The 23,422-nt window shown below is 36.2% G+C and overlaps 1 protein-coding gene across 2 annotated transcripts in view; it reads right to left on the bottom strand.

The window, feature by feature from the left end:
• Positions 1–23,422, bottom strand: part of CDH9 (cadherin 9) — a 100,098-nt gene that overhangs the window by 5,682 nt on the left and 70,994 nt on the right. The window contains exons 4-9 of one of the 2 annotated variants that reach the window (XM_074576147.1): positions 19,779–19,898; positions 17,334–17,501; positions 13,270–13,457; positions 11,599–11,852; positions 9,471–9,607; positions 7,971–8,092 (exon numbers count right to left, since the gene is read on the bottom strand). In XM_074576147.1, the coding sequence (XP_074432248.1) occupies positions 7,971–8,092; positions 9,471–9,607; positions 11,599–11,852; positions 13,270–13,457; positions 17,334–17,501; positions 19,779–19,898 (989 nt within the window). The remainder of the gene's footprint in view (positions 1–7,970; positions 8,093–9,470; positions 9,608–11,598; positions 11,853–13,269; positions 13,458–17,333; positions 17,502–19,778; positions 19,899–23,422) is intronic. The other variant, XM_074576148.1, reaches the window with a different exon arrangement.

Below are 23,422 nucleotides of genomic sequence, written 5' to 3'. Positions count from 1 at the left end.
TCTTTCAAAGCCATGAGGGAGCCAATGCCTGTCTTGAGGTTTTCAAGTGTTTCTAGTGTGTAGGGTGTCCTGAAATCCCACAGACATCAAAGCCACTTGTTATCAAAGACTTACTTTGCAGCTTGTTTTTCTGATATTTCCAGTGAAAGTACAGCATGACTTCTTCAAGAAATACAGTAATTGAGAAGTAACACTGATACGATTTTTAAGCTTTGCAGCAATCAAGAGAGGAATGGCTTTTTCTTATGTACTTTATCTGAACATCGGCTTGAGTGCGACTTGAGGATACAATTAAATTTTGGAGGGTATTTAGCATCTCTCAGGATGCAACACTGTATTAGACAAAAATAATTATAGGGCTACCAAAAATACTGAATTGCTTTTCTTACTGTATCATTCAGAAACCTGCTGCTGCTAGTGCTTTACTGCACAATGAATATTTGGCCCACCTTTTCTAGTTAATTTTGGGATACTTTTATTACAGCTAATAATATTAAGTTATTTAAAAAAAAAGAAAACCCAAAACAGTAGAGAAGGTCTGGGTCTGGCTCATTCCTAGCAGCTCCTTCTGAAACAAGCAAAAGCTTTTTTTTTTTATCATTTTCTTTATATTTTTAAGGCATTGAGGAATTTGAAAGGTAATTTGTGAGCATTCGCCTTGTACAAGAGGACATGACTATGCTGAAGGCAGGATTATACAGTTTTTCTAAGTGTGATTAGAATAATAATTACGTTTTAAGGTCTCTTCACTTTTAAAGCATTTGCTGATCATGGCTCTTTAGCTTTTTTTTTTTTTTAAAAAATATTAGCTGTTTCCCAAGATTAGCCTAAACCCTGCTTATGGCAAAGTAGGCTGTTCAGTATGTTGCTGAGTCTCTGATTATGACAGCATTTTCCCAATGTTCCACTGCTTTTCTCTTTGCCATAATCTGCCTCTGGGAGTGACAATACAGAAAGCAAGTCCAGGATGGTCCTTAATTTCAGTTTTTCGTTGTTTAATGCAAAAATTTAATATTGCTACCAAAAATAACTCCTCTGATAGGACTAAAATACCAAATTGAAATGAAAAAAATTTCCTATCACATTTTCACAAGTTTGAAAAGAGAGAAAAAGCATAAAAGTACCAAAGGGGAGAGAATTAGAATAAGTGATAATATTTGTGCACTTACTTGCTGAAAAACTCAAGAAAATATCCTGATATAATAGCTACCAGAAATTGCAGTTGAGTATCTTGGGGCTTTTTGAGATGTAATCAGTGGGATATTTGTAGGATCTGGATTTGATTCCCTTCATGTGCAAATCACATGGAAGAGGACAATTGTGCCAGGCATAGAGGAACCTAATTACATTGAAAACTTATTGTTGAGGGTAAGGCTGAAGAAGAAAAATAAGAAAACCAACTTATTACCTGCTCTAACTATTGGCTGCATAAATTCAGAACCAGCTGTTCTTCCACCAGGAAAGATGGGAGAATAAAAGAACAATGAGGAAGGATGATTGCAGGTGAATTTTTCTAAATGATGAATAGGTGAAAGGAAATTAGAAATGTTATCTAATTAAGGGTGGGGTTTTTTTCAGTTATACAGCTGTAAATAACAGAGAATGATGTTAAGGATAATCACTGCAGTAATGAAAGAGATGTGGCTATTTTTATTTTTAGTATCACAGTTATATGAAGAAATTTAGTACTGTTTCGTATTTCATGTTTTGTAATTTCATGTTGGAAATGTATTCTTCTGGTTTGAAGCAGTTATGGACATTGAGTTATGATCACTCTTCACCAGGAGTTCAGAGAAAGATCTCTGACACTGTAAGATTTAGGAGGGAAGAGTTATTTCAAAAAAATGACTTTTACTCAAATATGTTTCAAGCATATCAGGCTTAGAGAAGATAAAAAGCATTCCCATTTTTTTCTTTCTTCCATAGTTTCCTATGTCAATGAACACAATTTGGAAAATACAGCGTTATTGTCATTATTTTGAGAGTTGTGTGTGCACGTGCATGTGCACTTTTGTACATTTAAAGAAACAGTCTCATACACTTGGGTGGATCCTGTTGAGTAAATTCAAGTTTTTAGGGGCTACTTGTCTTTGAGGGTACTGAAAATTTAAATTTAGGCATTGACATAATTTTTTGTCTTTGCACTCAGTAAAAGTGGTTGTAGCAGCTTGACAATGTATGATGAGTTGTGAATGAGAAAATATTCCCACTGGAAAAATTTCTTGAAGAATTTCTTTCATAATGAAGCCAGAGATTCTGTTAAAGAGTTTTGAACTATTTCCCATTGGCATCATTTTTTCAAATGGGGAAATGGCGTGATTATAATACTGTTTTGTGGTGTTTTGTTTTTTTTTCCTCCTGGATACTGTGTTTTTAAGGCCATGACTTAGCCTGCAGTCAAAATTGTGATCGTAGTTTATGTTCAGGCTACTTTATGGCTATTCACACTCATCTCTGAAAAAGTGATTAGGGATGAATAGACTGCCTAGTAATCTCTGGTACATCCCTAGACGTAGCCTGATCTCCAATTTTCTCCAAGCTGCTTTAAAGAGTAAAATCTAGGTGGGGGCATTCTTAAACAACAAAGGTCACTGTGCACTTCAGAGCATGCCCTTACTGTTCCTCAGGTTGCATTTGTGGACACAGAGAGCTGCACAAGGAGGAGACTTGGGTCGTGGGCTCAGCCTTGCGATTGCCTCTAAAAGGCATATAGGAACCGTTAAAGCAAACATTAAGCTGGCACTGCTTTTCAGCCTGTGATGGCTTGGCATGATATGCAGATAAACCTTAGCTGCACATGGGCTCCAGGATACACCTTTTAAAAATGCAGCAACATGCATCAGACATATTGAACAGGATGAGGTCTATGGGTGGACAAATGCAATATGTTTTCAGGTTAAAAATTTCTACTAATAAAACAAAATTTGAGACAAGTAGAATGTCTGCAATGTAATCTGCTGCTGCTTCTTTACAAAAAAGCAGCGTATCCATGGTTGCTATCATATTTTTAAACCTTTTTTTCCAAATTGCTTCTTTTAATATTCACTATAAATAAGACAGTGAAAAATAATGTCTCTTTCACAGGTATTTAAAGATGGTCTGCTGTTGTAGACAGTGCCTTTCTGAAGTTTTATACGAATGTAATTGTCATATAGTATGAAAATTGTACTTCTAGTCTCAGAGAAGTAAGACCACTGGAGACAGATATTGTTAAGCTAGAGATACGGTAACAGCTGCTGAATTTTGTTGTTTCTTGCATGCAATTATAGATATGCACAGGAGCAGACCTTCAATCCACTTGAATCATTTGCGCTTTCATTCTTGTTATATTATGCTCTTAGTTAAACCTGGATATGGTACAACAGAGAAATTTCTCAAACATCATTTATCTACTTTCAGCTGCTTCTGAGATAAGACTTAAAAAATATCACTAGGCACTTGAGAAAGGAATATTTGGGACATTTTGCTGTTTGTTTTTGTCTGACACTTTTTTCAGAAGTGGTATAAGAGAGAACAGAACAAATCATGGATCTTGGAGCACTGGCTTTGTCAGTCTTGAAATTTATTAAATTTCTTTTGTGCTGCAAATATTTCTCAAGGAATCTGGAAAAGTCTCACCACTTTGTCTGCAATAAACTGTGAGAAAAAGCATTTGATCTGGTAGGGCCAATCATTAACTAATCTTGAATGTACTAATGACAGCACAGTGTAAGTAGGTGGGATGAAGATTTTGTAGAAGGTTTCGAAGTGGCTACGTTCCTCTAGAAATAATAGAGTTCAAGTGTCCCCGCATAGAAGTGTGTCAAAATCAATCCAACTGTCAGTGGATGCCCATCTTGTCATTTTGTGGCTTGAGTGATCACACGTGTTCAGACACAATTATAGCCTATACATCTGTGTGGTGGTAGATGCAAAAAGCAGCCTCCATCACATGTGTGTAAGCTTGAATAGACCTTTGATCTTGATGTGTTATGTCTTAAGAAAAGTTCTAAAATGCCTGCCACTTAACAAAGCTTCATGTTTGGTAATGCAAAACAGTTTGATTTTCAAGTCTTGGCTCTGTTCCACAAATGTGTTGGCAGTTTTAAAGCAGGACTGAATGCTGATCAGAAGTTGCAAAATTATCCCTTGAACTCCAATTCTTACTTCAAAAGAGAGAGACAGACTGTTAGCACGGGTCTCTCACTAAATCAAGCCAATAGGTGTCTACCTAGAGAAGTCAACTACAATGTGTAAGCAATTTGTGAGTGATAGTAAGCAGTGGCGACATGAAAAATGTGATCTTGGTCTGCTCCATCTAAAAAGGCGGGGGGGGGGGAGGGTATGGAGACTAATGAAAAGAAAAATCTACCATCTTTCTGGGAGAGGAAACAAACTGTTTCTCTGTTCTGATGTTTGAGAGCCCCTGAATGGCAGGAAAGAATATAGCATCAGTGCCAAAAAGCCACGCAGGTTATTTTCTTAAATATTATTATTGATAGGTGTTGAAATTAGCTGAATTGTTACTAGCAAATTGTTCAGTTAAATCAGTCTCCTTTTCAAGTAAATCTTCCTGGTTTCCATGGAGAGGACTCATCCTCTAATCCATCTAAAAAGACCCAATTAATTCCTGTGACAAGGGCATGAGAGAACTTGTACCAGAGCCTTGCCCACAACAGTCCCTGGGGCTCTCGCATGCCATCAAAGGATTAGGGATTTCTAAATTGTGTGAGAGGAAGGCCGCGTCATAATTTTCTTTAGCCTGTGTATTAGCCAGTGGAACAGAACTTGCATGGTGACAAATCTGTTCCAGCCTAACGAACGTAGTTGTTTATGCACCTCTAGTGATAATGTTTCTCCCCCATTATACCATTGTTATTTGGAGGCAGGAGAGGAGGAGAGACTCTATAGGATTTTCTTTCCTCTGAGCCTCCTATGGCTATCTGAAAAACACAGTGAATGCAGCCTCTAATGTCTGCTCATGTTGAGAATGAGTAATGTCACCTGGCAGCCGAGAGCAATATTTGATCATTCTGACTGCTTCCTGATGCACCTGAGATTTAGAGAGTGGTGTGATTAATAGCTGGGCCTGATTTAAAAAAAAATATTTAAAAATTAACTAAACGTATTTATCTTCTCAGTCTGGCTGTCCTTCTATGGGCACCAGGTGTAGAAGTACTGCTGTGATGTATCAAGAAGCAATAATGACTCTAATAAGACAGCTGCTTTAGGTGGTCTCTAAAATAAGGTGGAGTAGTACTAAATGAACACAACATGATTCTGTATCTTTATTGTATCATAATAGGACTGCTAAACACCAGCAGTTCTGGAAATACAAGTAATATCTGGAATTTAGCATCCTTGGCTAAAATATTCAAGTTTGTATCTCTATCTTCATTGTTATTTTTAGGCACCAAAATAAAAGTATTCTCAGGTACTGAAGGTAATCTAAGCCTTCTAATAAGCTATGCTAAGAAATACTAAGTCAACTATGTGTAAATGTCCAGATATGAACTCAGATGCCTATCTTGAGGAACTCAGTTGTTAACAAACAGAATAACAGTCTGGTTCTCTCATTCTTCTGCAGCTACACACTCAGTGCAGACTGTCTTTCTAGTGTTTTTGTGGATTTTTTTCTAATTAGGGAAAATAATTCCTGGAATTACGTCGGTACGCTAGGTGTAAGGGAGGTCTGAATAACAATATGCCTATCGAACGGACCTTTGTCATCTCTGTTGTTAGAAAAGCACAGAATTTATCAGAAACGTAAATGAAATTTTATACATTAATGGATATTTCATCAAGTATGCTAGACTAGATGGAAAGTAGTTTAAGGAAACTGACAAGCAGTGTGCTTAGATTGAACTTGGTTCAAATATATGACAAAACTTGTGTTTGCTGGTTGATAAATTTGCACAAGATTAATTTAAATGAAATCTTAATTTGTGAGCTTGGAACCTTTCTTTGTATTATGCAATTAAAGTACATTAATCACTTTGCTATCATTATACTGAGATTTTAGGGTTTATTTGTCTCAATTTCATCTTGTGCAAAGAGATTTTGTTGCACAGACAGAATTTAGGTCATATGCCAGCTGTTTGAAATTAATGGCTAGAATTATCTGAACGTATTCCACCTGGAAACACAGCTTACAAAAAAAACTTACTTAAAACAAAACCATGAGGGTACAATAACCAGAAGTTTAGGGATTTTTTTTGCTCATTCTATAAGGCTTGAACTGTATGTATGTGACAGTTTATGTCACTGGTTAAGACACAGTGTTCTGATCATAAACCTCAGTTGTTTTGAAAGGTGCTCCTTGTTCATTTTTCTGATATTATAATTCCTTCCACTGTTTTAATTTAATTCATTACTGTCTTTGATATGCATATTCCTCTATTTATGTCATTTGCATCAAAAATAGTAAGACTTTCTTGAAAAAGAATTAAAAAAATGGTCAAGTACGTCTTCAAAGCCAAGTGATTTCACTCAAAGTATCCTCTGTCTTTCTAACCCTCTTACTTAAATTCTAGTATTATGTGTAATGAATGAAAAATAAGTAGAACTGAGTGCAAACTCCAGCAACACAGTGTCCTCTTTTTCTCCATTTTTTTAGTGTTGGGGTTTTTTTGTTTTTGTTTGTGTTTTTTGTTTGTTTCTTGGTTTTTTTTTTCATCTGTTAAACAATTCATAAAACATCATTTGAATTTCAACCGGTAAATTGCATGTTCTTCCTGTGTCTAGACTTCTGTAGGACCTGAAATTTGAGACTCATCTCAGGTACTGCTACTTTTAGTGCAGCCCCCGTGACTATGTTAAATGCAACACTGGGCAGCGACCGAGGTAAAACATGAGCATGCTTCCTGATGTGTATCGTATCCTGTAAAGACTTCGAGTGCTGTATGGTCACTGTGCTCTAAGGACAAACAAAACATCCTACATTCTGATCCTTTCCATATACTTTCCATGAAGTTATCCAGTTTTGTTTGGATGATGTCAGCATAAAACTAGCAAGACAAAAGGACAGACCTAAGCTCTCTGCTAGAGTGGGAACCCACTCAGATTTGTGCTAGCAAAAATAAGGATCTCAAGCTTTTTCTTCCACGCAAAAATGCATCAGTCTAGAGAAGAGGCTCATGCACGGACTTTAGGCCCATGCTTGAAGGACAATCTAGAGGTACCTAATCTGCTATTAAATCCAATTCTTTGGTAAATACTTTCAGAATGAAAAATCAGCAAAATATGTGTCTTTCTTCTCAGGATTTAAAACTGAAAGTCTGACTGGCATTAGCATGAATAGATGTCGGTTGTAGCGGCAGTAATATTAAAAGATTTCTGTAATGTCCTGCCTCTGATTTCCGTTGGTCTGCCTCTTTTCTCAGTTCCCAGTTATCACTTTATTTTCTCTACAAATCTTGTTATTGTCTTTTTAGATTATTACAGAATTGCTGAGATGATAGATGGTTTAGAAAGGGATATACATGAGCTTTGACCAAATTCAACTCAATTCCAAATCGAAGTTTAACTTACAATGGAAACAGTTGCATTATCTTTTATTTTTGTAAAAGTTAATTTTTCACGTCTCCTTTAATGAAGCATAATAAAAGATTTTGCTGCTTTGTGTACTTGAAGGTGTGGCTACATTAAGTAAGGCTTTGAAAAAAATCCAGAAAGAAATGGAATTATCAAACAGCATGAAGGGTTTGGTAGCATTATGTGTAACTACTTCTGAAAAATATTGTCTGATATTAGGAATGAAAAACCACCTTAAAGTACGATTTTGTATTATATGCTATGTTATTATGGCAAAATCCTGCATCTTCTATGTCCTCAAACCCTTTTTGAGCCAACTGGTAGTTTCTGTAGAAGGTAGGGAATAAAGAGGCTGGGTCAGTTTGCAGTTGTTCAAATTAAGATATGTTGAAATCTTCATGATGGTATTCCAGGATAGTTTCATTACAAGTTCTTCAGTAACATAAGTATTGGTTTACCTGTCCTGCTTTTGCGTTTTCACAAACAAATGTTTCATAGTATTTCGCAAATTCTGGTGCATGATCATTTATGTCTAAAATCCGAATGAAGACAGGTATCTGGCTAGTTTGTTTTGGATTATCTGAAACAAGAAAATTATTTATATTTCAATGCAAAGATTTACAGTCTATGTTTATGAAAAGATCTGGAATTATCTAATATATTTTTTCCAATAGACATTAGAAATGTTCATTATCTTGATTATATTAAAACAATTGTATTTCATTTTCTACTGACATACATTCCATATGCATAAAAGCCCCATTAATATTTGGAACAAATTGTTCTATTATAGCATATATATTTTGAAATAATACAACTTATACTTAAAATGATTTGCATTAAAAACAGGTCACTGAGTTATTATTGACTTGTATTTCATACATCAGTGCAGTAAATGATTCATTGCAAAACTGTTTTCTGAGGTCGAGCTGACAAGAACATTTACTTCTTCGAATCAGTATAGTGTTTAAACAGTGTCAGTCAACACCACCACACACAAAAAACCCAAACCAACCCAAAGTTGTCCTTTCTTCCCAAAATGTAAAAGCCAAAACTAAAAAAGGAGATATGTAGATGTTATCATAAATTGGTCTTCACAAACTTGACCTCCAAGCTCAAGTTATCACTGCAGATGAATCTTGCAGAACATCTATTGAAAACTGAGACCATATTTGACCAAAAAATGAAAAAGCATTTATGAGGAAAAAGTATCAGTCTTTCTGAAAATGCAGGTACAAGTCATCTCTCCATAATACCTGACTCACAGACGGTTAAGCCCGTAGACTCCTGGGGAATTTATAGGGAAAATGAAGGAAGGGAAAAAAATTGTTCCCTAGAATCAGTGTCTCTGTTTCCCCTCTGATGACTGTCAGCTGGAAAGAAAAAGCAGGCAAGAGACACCCAGATCTAAAAGGTCCAACAGAATAGTAAAGAATCCAGGTGAATGACTTAGGGCCCGGGTTTGTTTCAGACACGGAGGGGAAAGAATTTCCCCTAATCTTGGCTTCGAATGAAGCCATTTCCTGAGACAGTTAAAGCAGTTGAGGTAAAGCGTAATTTCTTCCCCTGTTTACAGTGGTCGTTCTGACAATTTTTCTGTCATGAACATCTTTTTTTTCCAAAGATTTTCCCAAAGACTTAGCTTAGGATAAAGCCAGTGCATCACACCTGCACAAAATTATTTGCTGGGAATTCTGAGGGAACCAGTTAACTTGTCTAATGTACACTGCACAGGGTTTTGTTGAGCTTGAGAATTCCAAATTATCTTTTCAAATATGGGAAAAGATAATCCTAAAGTAGTAAATTGAACTTTTAGAAGTGCATTTAAAGATACTCTGTCTATTGATCATATCTGAATAAGGGCAAAAATAATGAAACAAGATAAATCATAGATACTGTAGAATTTCAGTCTTTTCTCAGTTCTAATGTTCTTCAGAGATAAATGATCTCCAACTTACTGATTTCAGTTGCTATGACAGTGATGTTGTGCCAGGGAGTTTCTTCCCGGTCAAGTGGCTTTGAGATGAATAAGGATCCATTTCCTGAATAGATGTTGAATATTCTGTCAAGGTCAGTGTGTCGATCCACAGAATATCTGTCAAGATACAGTATAACTGAGCATAACTATCTCCTGTTACATTCTCTAGTTTAGCTCACAGACACTTCTAAAACTTTTCTAATTTTAACTGTAGTTAATCAAGAATGTTTTCTTTACAATTAACCTAAGCTTTCATGTAGCTGCCTGAGGAGTGCAGTATGTTACAAACACTGAGAAATATTTTTTTAAGACTAGTGAGTGGGATGAAGAGCGAACTATTTATGTAAGCAGTTTTTTAGATTGATATTTGAAGTTACATTTTAACTTGTAAAATGAATGCTTGAATAACAACTAAAAGTGGATATTCTTAGATAATAATTTGCAAATTAATTGTTTATTGGAAAACTCAGTCATCAAAGGACAGATATTGCAGACACAATTAAGTATCAATTTACAAAAAGATATTTTTGAGATAGAATCATAGAATTGTTTAGGTTGGAAGGGACCTCAAAGGGACCATCAAAGACCCCCCTGACATGGGCAGGGACACCTCCCACTAGACCAGGCTGCTCAAAGCCCCATCCAGCCTGGCCTTGAACACTTCCAGGGATGGGGCATCCACAGCTTCCCTGGGCAACCTGTTCCAGTGTCTCACCACCCTCATAGTGAAAAATTTCTTCCTGATATCCAATCCAAATCTACCCTCTTTCAGTTTAAAACCGTTACCCCTCGTCCTATCACTACATGTCCCTCTCCAGCTTTCTGGTAGTTGCCCTTCAGGTACTAGAAAGCTGCTATAATGTCTCCCTAGAGCCTTGTCTTCTCCAGGCTGAACAACCCCAACTCTCTTAGTCTGTCTTCATGGCAGAGGTGCTCCAGCTCTCTGATCATCTTCATGACCCTCCTCTGTACCCTCTCCAACAGGCCTGTGTCCTTCTTGTGTTGGGCGTCTAATTTTTATGTTCGTGTGGTTCTGACTGTGCAGAATGGCTTAAAATGTAAAATGGCTCAAAACCAAACTCCTATAAAGGCTCCAGTCATTCTTAAGAACTCCTTACTTAAGAACTGTTTAGGGAAACAAGACGTATTTAACTGGAGGCGGCCACACAGTGGGCAGTGGGCCTTTCGTGAGGAGAGGAGAGATGTCACAAGGACCATCAAAATCACCAGAAAAAGCTTTGGATTAGTTGTTGTTTAAGATGAAAGTTCTTAAAATCTTATTTTATGACACTTGCTTTTGTTGTGTTCTTTCCCAGCAATGAAAAACTTGGTTTACAGGTGTTTTTTAATTAGTCCAGTGGTTACCAGTCACTATCAGGTTAAACTGAGATTTTATACATAGCTTACTTAAAAATATTTTATTTTCTTTCTCCTCACACACCTCCTACCCCAAACCGTACTGCTGCAGGACGTAACAGGCTTGTTCAAAAATGCAGAAAACAGATTTCCTAATCAGTTGTATGGTAAATACACAAATTTCAGTGCTGTGTTTGTCACTGCAGATAATAATAGCAGACAGCTAAGAATTACAGCAATTTCACAGCACTGAACTTTTACCTCTAATTGTTCTAACTTTCTCACAATCATTTCTTATTTAATATCATTAAATAGCTAAGCTATGGAACATGGTAGACAGTGTTATGTCTAGGGAATTATGATGGTAGAGAAGGCTGGCTGCTATCAACAAGCAGGGAGCACAGAAATACAATATTTTGAGTATTTTACATAAATTTGCTATTGGAAACGTGGTATAAAAGCATAATCTTATGAACAGTTTGGTGAAAATACTATAACATAATGCTAGTTAAATGCTGACCTCTCCTTTCTTTTTACCTGGTACCTATAGGCTGTTCTTCAGAAGTATAGCATACATGGTTAACTGTGTTTGCCTTCACAAGCTCCCATAGATATTTCTCTCCTTGACACTTTTCAGTATCCCTTATGGGCTTAATTACTCAAGTGGCCCCCTATTACATTGCACTTTCATCAGACTTTGTGCATGAGGCTTAACCCACATCTAAAGCATTTTATATTGTGGAATAGCTTACTTTATTGCATTCTTTGTTATATCTGGATCTTGGGCTACAACCTGCCCAATAATGCTTCCTTCCTTGGCATCTTCATCTACCTCTATTAAATACCAGGGTCTGCTGAACACTGGAGGTTCGTCTATATCTTCCACGGAAATTTTGACCAAAGCCGTGTCTTTGAATGGCCCCAGCTGAAGAAAACGAGGATCAGGATGAGTGTTGGTTGCTTCCACTCTTAAGGTGTATAACATCTTGTTTTCAAAATCCAGATGCTGTGGAGCAAATAATAACAATAATAATAACAATAATAATAACAATAACATCAGCAGCAGCAGCAACAACAACAATGACAATAGTAATAATAACAGCAACAATAATAATAATAAAGAAAATGGTGTCACTTTACAAGAAATGCGAGTCGGTTTTATAAGGTTAAATTAGAAATACAGGTATTTTTAGGAGCCAAAGCTCTAAAATTTAATGCATCATAGAAAATATGAAGTATATTAGGGCTTGTTCTAGGTATATGAAAATAAGGAGTATTATATATCAGCAAAGCAATTATGATCCCTCTGCCTACTACTTGTTGAGATTCCTGGAAAACCAGGAGGAGTCAATGTACAGAAAAACAGAAAGAAAGAAACAGGGAAGTTGGACTCAATCCACACGAAGGAGTTGCTGAAGGTCTTACTTGTCTCTTCTCATTGGTAGGAACAAGAACAATTATCCCAGCTCTTAAATGTTCTCTGTTCTATTTCCTTTTTGTTTATTCCTCCTCCATTACCATCTACCCTTGCCTATTTTTCATCAGGAGAAACCCAAACGTGTCCCTGGCCTCCATGTTCAAGAGTGAAAAGGAAAACTACGAAGTCTGATTTCCAATCTATGTGACTGACATTTATATTATGCATATCCATATATGCATCTGTATATATACATACATATGTGCACACATATAAATGCATGCACATACATGAATATACATATGTTTCCAAATATATGTGTATAGATCTATATTTTATATATATATGTAGATAATAATTAATTGTTACTAGTATGTTCGGTAAGAATAGAACCAAAAATTGTATTCAGAGTTTAACAGTCTGAACACTAAAAAGCAACGAATAAATCTGTCAAGGATGGTATTTTGAGTTAAATTTCTGACCACATCTTTGCTCTTCAGACTTCCATTGACATAATATGTGACAACTTAAGTTTCTCCAAGGTTGGACTTAAACCAAGACAGATTTTAGGTACAAGAAACTTGACTGTTGGACAGATGAGAAAGGGACAGTTTAGCCTTGGAGGTGTAAGTTCATCAAACTTCAGGTGAGCCTCCACCCCTTATGAGCCTTACTGCAGCATTCAGCTGACAAACCCCCCTGTCAACTGAACACCTCCAGGTTTTCACAGACGTAATTCAAAAGTACTGTGTGTGAGAGTATATATATTGAACAGACAGCAGCCACCGAAATATTGCTTTATGTGAAGTGACATGCCAGTAAATTTCCCTCGAGACCTGAAAATAACAGATATCTGCTGGAGAAAGTGAAGAACAAAACTAATACAACAACTCCTTGGCAGCCTGACCCCTTGTGAGATCTACCCTCCCTTCCCCTTGAAAAAAGAAAAATAACCGTAACACCTGGAGAGCTAAGTACATATAAAAAAGAGGGAGAAAAAATAAACCTTTTTGACAGTTATAATCCCTTCCTGTGTGTCCTTGTCAGTGACGATATCAAACATGTCTGATCCATCCCCATTGGAGATGCTATACTCAATCTCTGCATTTTCACCCACATCGGGGTCATTGGCTTTAATTCTGCCAAGAGGAGTCCCAGGTGGTGCAGACTCAGGAGAGCTGAACTGGTAGGTGCCTGGAAGAGTGAAATCAAGCATTTATTATTTTGAGAAGCTTTGTTCTTCTTGAATAACAAACATCTTCAATTTCACCTGGATTTTTAAGTAACTTGAAGTTTGAAACACTCTTAGAAAAATGTTGTTAGTCATCACGCTAAACTTTAAAAAAGGGTTTGGAGTTGATTGACAAACTGTCACAAAAATTTCGAGTGATTCTTCAAAGCCACTTAGTACTGTGCTTTTAATGCCTTTTTTTTTTTTTTTGTTCTTTAGCTATAAGGAATAGAGAAGCTTAACAATAAGGCACCAGCTCTAACCTTGATTATTTAACAGAATAATAATTTTTTTCCTCAGCTTGCTATAAATGTTCCCAGATATATTTAGAAGTTGTAGGGGATTTTGGTTTGTTTTCTCAAGGCTCAAGAATTGTAGAAACCAGTGTGGATCTTGGAAAGAGATTAAATTAGAATAGCGCTTTTTTATTTATTTATTCTTTTGAAAAATATATTCAGGATTTGTAGGTGTTCTGTGTGAAAGTAATTCATTCATCCATTATTGGTAATACATACTAAAGAGTCATGGTAAAGAGCAGTTGGATGCATGTTCATGTTAATTGCTATATTTAAATGAAATGCAGATACATTATGACTTTCTTTAATTTACTCTGCACATACTTTTTGTGCTCTTTCAATGGTTGGTTTCATTTAATGTTTTTATAATCAGGGTTTAATAGAAATAATTCTGATTACAGACATTTTAATCTTGCCTATGTGTATGAAAAGTGAATTTATATGTGTTTTCTGACAATATTTGCAACAGAAATCTAATTATAAAGACATGCTGTTGCAGAAAAAGTATTAATCAGATGGCTTTTTTGACCAGTCAGAACTACACAATGAAGACCTTTCATCACTAGAAAGACACAAATGTTTCTAAATCAGTATTTTCAGTTATTTGCTATCAAGAAAGTGTAAAAAAAATAATCCGATATATTCAACATTTAACACATGACATTGCAGAATCTGATGTTTCTTTTGATCTGTTTTCTCATGTAAATTAATATTAATTTACTGAGTGAAGTAGTAGCATTGGAAAAATACCTTAGGAGTCTGACAAAATTAGCACCTGATAAAATGCACGATCCTTATTTGAAGGGCCCAATAAGAACCTGTATAAATGTATTGACTTGTAGTGAAGTACAGTCAATTATCTTTCTTACAGCTAGCCTATTTCCTATACTCACATGTCCTTTGCCTTCTTTTAAGACACTTAAAGGGTCCTGAAGGTTCCTCTTGAGTAAAGGAATATACCAAACATCTGAGTGCTGAGTTTCTATCCCCAGTTGTACAGACTAAGTACAAAAGAGTGTCACTGTAAATACCTTATATTTATATAGATGTGTAACAAAATGGAAGCTAATGCTTGATGCTAAATTATATTTACTGTTGCAAATTCAGTGTTGTAAGTGAAAAATCAGCAGTAGACTGCTTGGCTGCAATCCACACAGACTAAAATGCATATTATTCCCTTAAACGAGGCTGAAAATGGGATGAAAGTTAGGATTCCTGGCAGCTAAACCACAAGTTTGAAGGCTTGTTCAAATTCAAGGGTTTGGAAGGTGAGCCAGAAATACTGTAAGACCAGATTTAATCATGCTACTTATGACTTCATCCAGAATAAATAACTCCCTTGAGTGCTTTTGCATCTGAAAGCATTCCTTTTTTTTTTGTGGTGCTGTGTGAGTGCTAAACATTTTCGGCATGCGAGATGACTAATTTGGTTTAGAGTACAGCTGAATTCAAAATGTGTAAGGTTTTCATTATGGTGCCCTTTAAATTCAGTTTAGGCCTATGTCTTTTAACTGTCTGTGATTCCTTTCAGAAAACAAAATAAAACATAAAATATTTTCCTTCTTAATGCAATTTGAACAACCAGTACTTCACAGTGCACTCTGCCATTTTCCTTTCTTCTGTCCCTCTGAGAAATCAGTCTTTAGTTCTTCAATACCTTGACATTAACTCCTGTTGGTTGCATTTGCAATTCACTCTCTGCTTTGGGCCACATTTTCATCTATTGTTGCCTCACATAAGAGAAAATGGAAAAAAATTGTTTTTGGAAGGAGCAGACTTCCAGAACCAGAGAGTTCTTTGAAGGTATTCCCCTCTTTATAACTACCTAAGAAGAAATCAAAACCTCCAGATGTCTCCCTATGTTTGATTTTCTAGGAAGTGTTGAAAACCAACCTGCTGAGGAGAAAGAAAATGAGAGGGAAGGGTCATCAGCAAAATGAAAATTGCACCATTGAATATATCCCACAGCAGGTCTTCTATAGCCCATCCAATGTGTTTCAGTGATGTTCAAAGTAGAAAGCTACAGAGAATATTGTTTGAGGCATCAGATTGTGTACATTTCTCTACAATTACCAAACACAAAGCTTATTGAAATATTCAGAACTTCTATAGACTTCAGGCATCAGCTAATTTTGAAAGAACATCAAAAGGAAAAAAGGCTAAAGAGACTGAAACCCCTAAGTTATTTTGCAGTCCTATGCATTCTTCACTCTTTATTTTTTTGATTTAATTTAATTTAATTCACCAACAAAGTTTACAATGCAGCGTGCTGCACTGCATGCTAATTTAGGTTCAAGAATTCCTATTTGCCGAAATATTATGGGCTATATCATTTTATACGCGTTTAAGCAGTATCCCCTCCTGAAGTCAAACAGGAAGGTTGGTTAAAAATTGCTGTTCAAGTTTGTTATGTGAAGGTGATTCTCAGCAGGTAAATTCTGAATGTGAATTCAAATTATATTTTATTTATGAGGACTGCAGCACTTCCCCTCCCCATTTTTAAAAAAAGCAATCTGTTACCATAAATAGAAATAAAAAAAAAATATGCAATTTCAAGAATCCTTTCTCCCTCACTGTCAGAGTTTTATAATATTTTTTAAAGTATGTTCTAGGTTGACCTGTTTATACTATTCTGAGTGTACTTATTGCCATGGCACTGAAGTGCTTTTCAAGTTTCTTCAGGCCCAGGAGAGTGTTTTCTAAATCAGCTCTGTTTGTTCAGTCCTTGGTGAATCTGTAAAAAGAGCCAGTCAGGTCCCTAATCAGTGCCAACAAGCAATTCAAATTTTATAATGTGGACATTTTTCCAATAGGCGCTGAACTGAGGCTGTAAATTTCTTCTATTCACAGCCTATCAAACAGTTATCAGACACTGATTATAAAAATTCGGGACTGGATTTAAATCAGTGGCCTATGATGAAAGGATCTGTAGAATGCTGCTGTGAAGCCGTCTGTATTGTGCATCTTTCTGTTGTTTTCAATTTTTTATTCTACAGAGAAATTTTAAGAAACTTAATTGTGTCAAACTGGTCTAGATTATCAAAATCGTTCAACATTAAGAACCGAACACAGATTACAAGTACCTAAGCCAGATGCTTAGAGTTCCAGCAGAGTACACCACCTGACCAACTCTGCCTGTGCAAGGTGGTACACTGGAAAATTTGCTGATGTATTTGCTTGCCTAAACACATGGAATGAAAAGTGTCTCCAAAAACTGAACCCTAGATTTTATAATTAAATTCCTCTAAAAACTTTCAAGTCCCTGCAGTTACCCTACGTTATTGTTACAGCTCACATTCCTGTATGCAAAGTAAGGATGGAAAGTTTATCACTCCAAGAAATATTTTTCTATCAAAAAAACGGAGTCAGAGATTATTTGCCTTAGTAATGCTGCTATATAAACAGACACAGGAGTGGGCCAGTATTTATACCAAAAAAAAAAAAAAGAGAAAAAAAGAAGATCCCAGTTGGTGACACTGAAATGGCTGAATTTAGAAAAATTCTGTTCTTTGAAAAACAACAGAACTGTTAGATGCTCCATACTCTGAGGGAAGCGAGGTGGATTGTCATTGACATCAGTCAGCGTGATGTTCACAGTGGTGGTCCCTGATAGTCCTCCCATCTGGCCTCCCATGTCTTTGGCCTGGATGACCACTTGATACTGTTCCCTGTTTTCTCTACTCATGTCTGGTAAAGCAGTCTTGATTATGCCTTGGAGAAGAGAGGAAAAAAGAAAGACAGAGAGGTGAAGGAGAAGAAGCACCACCCACTTTAATCTCAGTTTTTAAATGGATTAATGTAAAATGTACTGTGTAGATGTTAATCCCTAGCAATCAAAACTAGATATACTGCAATAAAACTTTCAACCTATGGCTGATATCATATTAATTTAAGAAAAAAGATAAATAAACATAGCAGAGACATTATTCATTGTTTGTGATGTGCTAAACTAATTTAATTATTCTTTCAATGACAAAAATATATTTTTTGAATTAATGAAATTTTTTGGCTACTATCCCCAGTTATAATTTTAATGCATTTTATAGTCTCCAGCCCTGGTGAGGTTTTGGTATTATAGCACAAGGCCAAACTCTAACATGCCCTGGATTAATTCTTTTGGATTGTAGTAGATCACAGATTTTAATGCCCAGTGATGGCCAGTGTAAGTCAGCTAAGGTTATAGCTAATGAAAGAATTGGACAAGACTGTAAAATTAGTGTTGGAAGATTATTTTTAGGTGTCCGATTTCAAGAATTTCATAAATGTAATTTAAATATCTCAGACTTTCGTACAGCACACAAAAAGAGTAGGGACCTCAGGTGAGAAAACCAAAAATCCCATAGCCTGAGTGGAGAAGTGATGTAAATCCTCCTGGGATCTAGACCCCTAAAGACCTTTTCATTAAAGTGGACACACACAGGCAGAGCTTTTTTTTTTTTTTTTCTTTTTTGTATTTACAAGGGTGGTGGCTTTGTAAGGTTAAAGTGATGAGAGCTTTCTCTTGTGAAGTTGGAGAATTTAAATACAGCATCCCTTTTTGCTTGGAGAATTCACACCCCTGCCTTTCCTATCTCAGAAGGCGGCTCTCATTACAAGCCCAGCTTGGTACGGAAGCTATATTTTTATGCAAAAGAAATAAAGCAACCCTGGAAAACTCCTACTCCTAGAGACTCCTAGAGAGAGAGTGAAACAAAGAAAACAAAACCTCTGTAGTCTAGTGCTGGTGGCATTTATGTCTGATCCAGGATTACCAGGTTCTGATTACTGTACCTAGGCTTGTTAATATATGTAACATTGAAAACCAAATTGGATAAAAATGAAAGATAATACCAGAACCAAAGATGAGAGCACAGGTCTCCCCCAAACCGTGTGCCTGCCTGACCACCTGCTGTCATCAGTTAATGACCATGTGGTACTGGTCCTGTTTCCCTGCTCGTGCCTGGTAAAGATGTTTTGAGTATGAGATTGGAGAAAAGAGAAAAAGGAGAGAGATAGCAAAAGGTGGAAAAAACCTAGGCAAATCGTTGTGCTCCCTTTTAAAAATGTAGCCATGTGACTCTCACCATCCTTTTGATATAATGCCCTTGCTGTGTTTAAAAAGAAATTGTTTCAAATTAGCCATCATTTGAGTATGCTCAATGGACTAGGAACTTCGGTGATTCTGGGCATGTCTGTGCTTAAATTCTGGATTCTCAAAATAGTACAACTTTGATAACATGCAGGAACAAACTGACACAATGCCTGCTAAATTTTACATGTATTAGGATTAGGTATCTGAAGTGGGGAGGGAGGGTAGTGTTGTTTGGTTTTTGAACACCAATTTTGGATTACAGATATCCAAAGTTCACACAAGGTTTTCTTCTTTGTGTCTATCTCTTATCTAATTTCCTGCATAACAGTGAAAAGGTTCACCATTCATGCTTTACAACTTAAAAGCATTAGTGCTTTTTGCTTCAGTTCTAATAGCTGTTGGAATCAAAGTGCAGTTTCAAAAAGCATCTTGAGTTAAAAATTGTCAATGGTTAAAAATCTACCATGAACTTTTAGAAATAATTAATTCACCTTTGGGGATTTTTTTTTTTTTTACCTTATAGTCTGAAATTGTCTAGCTCCTTTTTTCTTTTCTTAAAGACAAACAGATTAATTTCCCAGAAATTGCTGTAAAATAAGCTTTAATACTTTCATGACTCTTTGAACCCTTTGCAAAATTCTACAACCTTTCCGAACTGTTGACGTCTACGGTTAACATTCATCTTCCAGAAGTCTTATTCATACTAAGCAGTTCTTCTTCTACAATAATATTATTTTAACAAAAAAGGCATACTTTTATTGTGATTCCAATTTCCATTAAGAAAAAGCGTATCAGCTTCTTGTCAAGTCATATGATGCCATATGCCTATTACAATATTTAAATTAAAGTGAAAAGCATCTTGATCCCTGCATTCTGTCTCTGTCATTGCAAAAAGTAAGACTGAATGAATTGCTAACCTGTTTCTGGATCCACGGAGAAATATGGCTGTCCCTGGAGGATGCTGTACACCACTTTGGCACTGTTTCCATAGTTGGCATCATCAGCATCTGTGGCTGTCACTTGAATAACAGATGTACCTAAATGGGTACCAAACAAGTAATCAGAAGATTTCAAAAAGGAACCTACTTCTTGTAAACCACATACAATGGTTTCAGTATTGAATTCAGTAAAAAATTGAGCAGTATCAGGTGGACAAATCTAGTGATATCCTACCCAAGCAAATAGTAAAGTCTCATCTTCCTCGTGACTAAAACTAAAATCATTATCACTTAAGATTCATGCTTCAGTTAAGCATGAATAAATGCATAGGGATTGTCACGTCTTTGAACAGAGCATTAAGTTTTTCTGGTGATCAAACTGGTTTGAATTTTGTTCTCTGATAATAACATGACCTCGGTTGAAACTGTTCACTTAAAAAGTAGGTAACTGCCATATGAAAAGTACCATTGTGATTCTTAAGTTTGGCTTAATCGATAAACTAACCTAAAGAAAATTCCTCATACTGATTTTCTGCTTATGTTCCAAATATTTGAACTCAGACTGAATACAAAATTTTGTCTCATCCTAACTAATTTTTAAGATGCTTTTAAAAAATTAGCTTGGTATTGCAGTAAAAAATTCTGTGGGATTTTTTTCTCTCTCAATCAAAGTTATCCGCCTATTTGGCAAAAAATTGTTTTTAAACAATAATTATGTTTTTTCAGCATTCACTTATTTTGCATGAAAATGGCTTACTCATGTCCTGTGATCAGAATGAGGAGAATATAGGCTCTATGGGATTAAGAGCTCTGTGGGCCAATACATTTGTTGTAGTTTATGGATTAGACGCAAATGAAAGCTTCTGTAGAGCCTTCCTTATAAGATATATAAGAGGAAAAAACAGTTCTTCGCAGTCTTTTATTTCTAAGCAATTTTCAAGATGTCAGGATACATTTTGGTAACACAATCTAGAGCCTAGGTTGGAAGGGACCTTTCAGATCATCTAGTCCAACCATCAACCTGACCCTGACAAAAACCATCACTAAACCATATCTCTAAGTACTATGTCTACCCGTCTTTTAAATACCCCCAGGGATGGTGCCTCAACCACTTCCCTGGGCAGCCTGTTCCAGTGCTTAATAACCCTTTCAGTGTAAAGATTTTTTCTAATGTCCAGTCTAAATCTCCCCTGGTGCAGCTTGAGGCCGTTTCCTCTTGTCCTATCGCCTGTTACTTGGGAGAAGAGACCAACCCCCACATCTCTACAACCTCCTTTCAGGTAGTTACAGAGAGCAATAAGGTCTCCCCTCAGCCTCCTTTTCTCCAGGCTAAACAGTTAGAAGTGTTAGAAGGTCCTTAACAGTTAAAAGGTCCTTAACTCCTTGCCAAGGACAGAGGGCTGACTGAGAAGAAGATTTTTACCCTATTTTTGGCTGGGTGTTTTTTATGTATCTCACTTTCCTTATAAGAAAAGGGTCTAGTGAGCATTGTTCACCTAAGTGATATCATTTCCTGCTCCTCTTTTTCTTCACCCTCAGCCTCTCTAGATTGAAGTTCACCCGGATAACTTGCAGCCAAGTATCTGTCTTGACTATAAATTCAGAAGATGTTCATTTACCTGTGACTAATGGAACTGAAGTGAATAATCTCTACTGTCACTTTTCAGTGTATAGGAAGGATTGGGGAAAGTAGAAATTCAGAGTAATCAAAACAGATTTATGAAAGCACATGTTATTATTATGTCCTGTTAGATGCATCTTTTTCTCATAGTACATAGTACCACTTTACACATAACAGTTTTATCTACATAGTAGTAACAATTCCCACTATTTCAGGTTATCTGAATAGCATGGCAAGAAGGGAGGAATACTTCTTTCTCTGCAACAAACCAGCAGAACAAAGTTGCAAAAATGCTTTGTCACAATTCATCTAACTCTGGAGAGGATTTTTGCCATCAGCAATCTAGATTACTTTTTGCCTGGTTAAACAGTTAGAGGTCATCTGTGTGCCAAGCTAAGCTGTAAAGATAATACTTAAGAAGCGAATATTTAAGGGTTTAGTGAATATTTATTCACTGAAGAAGTGAGTATCTAAGGGTTAGCCACACACACTAACGGTGTCCAGCAGAACTGCGTGTCTGGATAAAGAATGGACATTTTTTTGGGAAGTGTAAATTTCCATGAGTCCTATCTGCTTTCAGAAAAGCAAATAAATTAAATCCCATGCCTTCCCGAGACTAACAGGGAAAGGAGAATCAATATCACTTACTAGCCTATAAAAAAAGTAAAGGTCACCAGTAGAATTATATGTTTATACTGTGTGCCACTGTAGCATCTAGGAGTTAAGAATAAAGGGAAATGTCCATCCCACCTTCCCCTCAAAAAACCGCAAAGTATCTTCATCAGGAAAACATTTTGCTGTAGCCTCCTGATCTAGGCACTGTCTTAGGACTGACATGGAGTATGGTCATAACAGCTGAATACACATTAACTTCTTTTTCCTGGCTTACTGTTTTGATGAAAAAAAGAATGATGAAGCCTGTTTTGAGAATCGTTTTTTTGTTTGTTTTTGTTCGTTTGTTTGTTTGTTTGAAGAAAGACATTTCAGAGCTCAGGGCAGTCTTTGGGAAATTTTTGTCTTTGTCTCATTTGAATGTATATATTTGTTTACTGAGGCTCAAGTGCCGTACAATTATGGTTGCTGAGGACAGTATAGAAGCTGTAACTCTACAGAAACTTTGGAGGTCACTATCAAGTAATTCAAGTGGATCTTATATAGAATTAAATCTCATTATAGCTTGCAAAATAATGGTGTTGTCTTTTATTTGTTGAATTTTGTACAGTGGTGAAAAAAATAGTGTTGTAACACCTGCTGCTTCCTAGTAAAATGATAGTACAATTGTGAACAAAATTAACAAAAGTGTATCCTCAGAAAATATATTGCCAGCATGCAGTTCACTGTCTTCTCTGACAAGAATCTGCCGTGTCATAAAGGAGGATCCTCATGGATGATAAGCAATGCTTATGCAGCTTTTTTTTAATGAGGAAAAAGACTTCTCTTAGCTTTTGGGGTCCAAAATGAAACCAGGAAAGGCAGTGAAATAAAGGAACTCAGCACTAATTATGAAGTAATTGGTAATGAGGCAAAACCAGTTTGGACGTTTTTAATTAAAGACAACTATGCCCTATCCTCACCCCCACCTGGATGATTCCCACAGAATCTGGATGTATTTATTCACTTGTTTATTTATAGTCAAGGTTACCTCACAAGCAGCCTTTTGCTCACATTTGCCAGCAGAAGTCAGCATGATTTAAAATACTAATCAGGCTGCTAGGTTAGAAATTAGAAGCACCACACAAATACACCACACAAGCCAACTGGTGTGAAAGATGACAGAGAAAATGTGACTACAATTGGAGACTAAGGAGTAATAACATCACTTTTCTGCAAAACAAAGTGAACTTCAATCCAATCCTACCCAGCAAGCCTATCTAAATCTCTAAATCTGAGCTAAATCTCAGAATGCTCAAGAAGTGTGCAATATTTTATTTTCCTTTCTTTTATCTTTTTTTTCTTATTTGTTTTGTTTTGATGACTTCTCAATACTTCTTTCACACAGCTT

The sequence above is a fragment of the Larus michahellis genome, chromosome 2 (assembly GCF_964199755.1).
Source record: "Larus michahellis chromosome 2, bLarMic1.1, whole genome shotgun sequence".
NCBI classification, from domain to species: Eukaryota; Metazoa; Chordata; class Aves; order Charadriiformes; family Laridae; genus Larus; species Larus michahellis.
The sequence above is the reverse complement of the archived record's forward strand: the minus strand, read 5'-3'. Positions and strand labels throughout refer to the sequence as shown.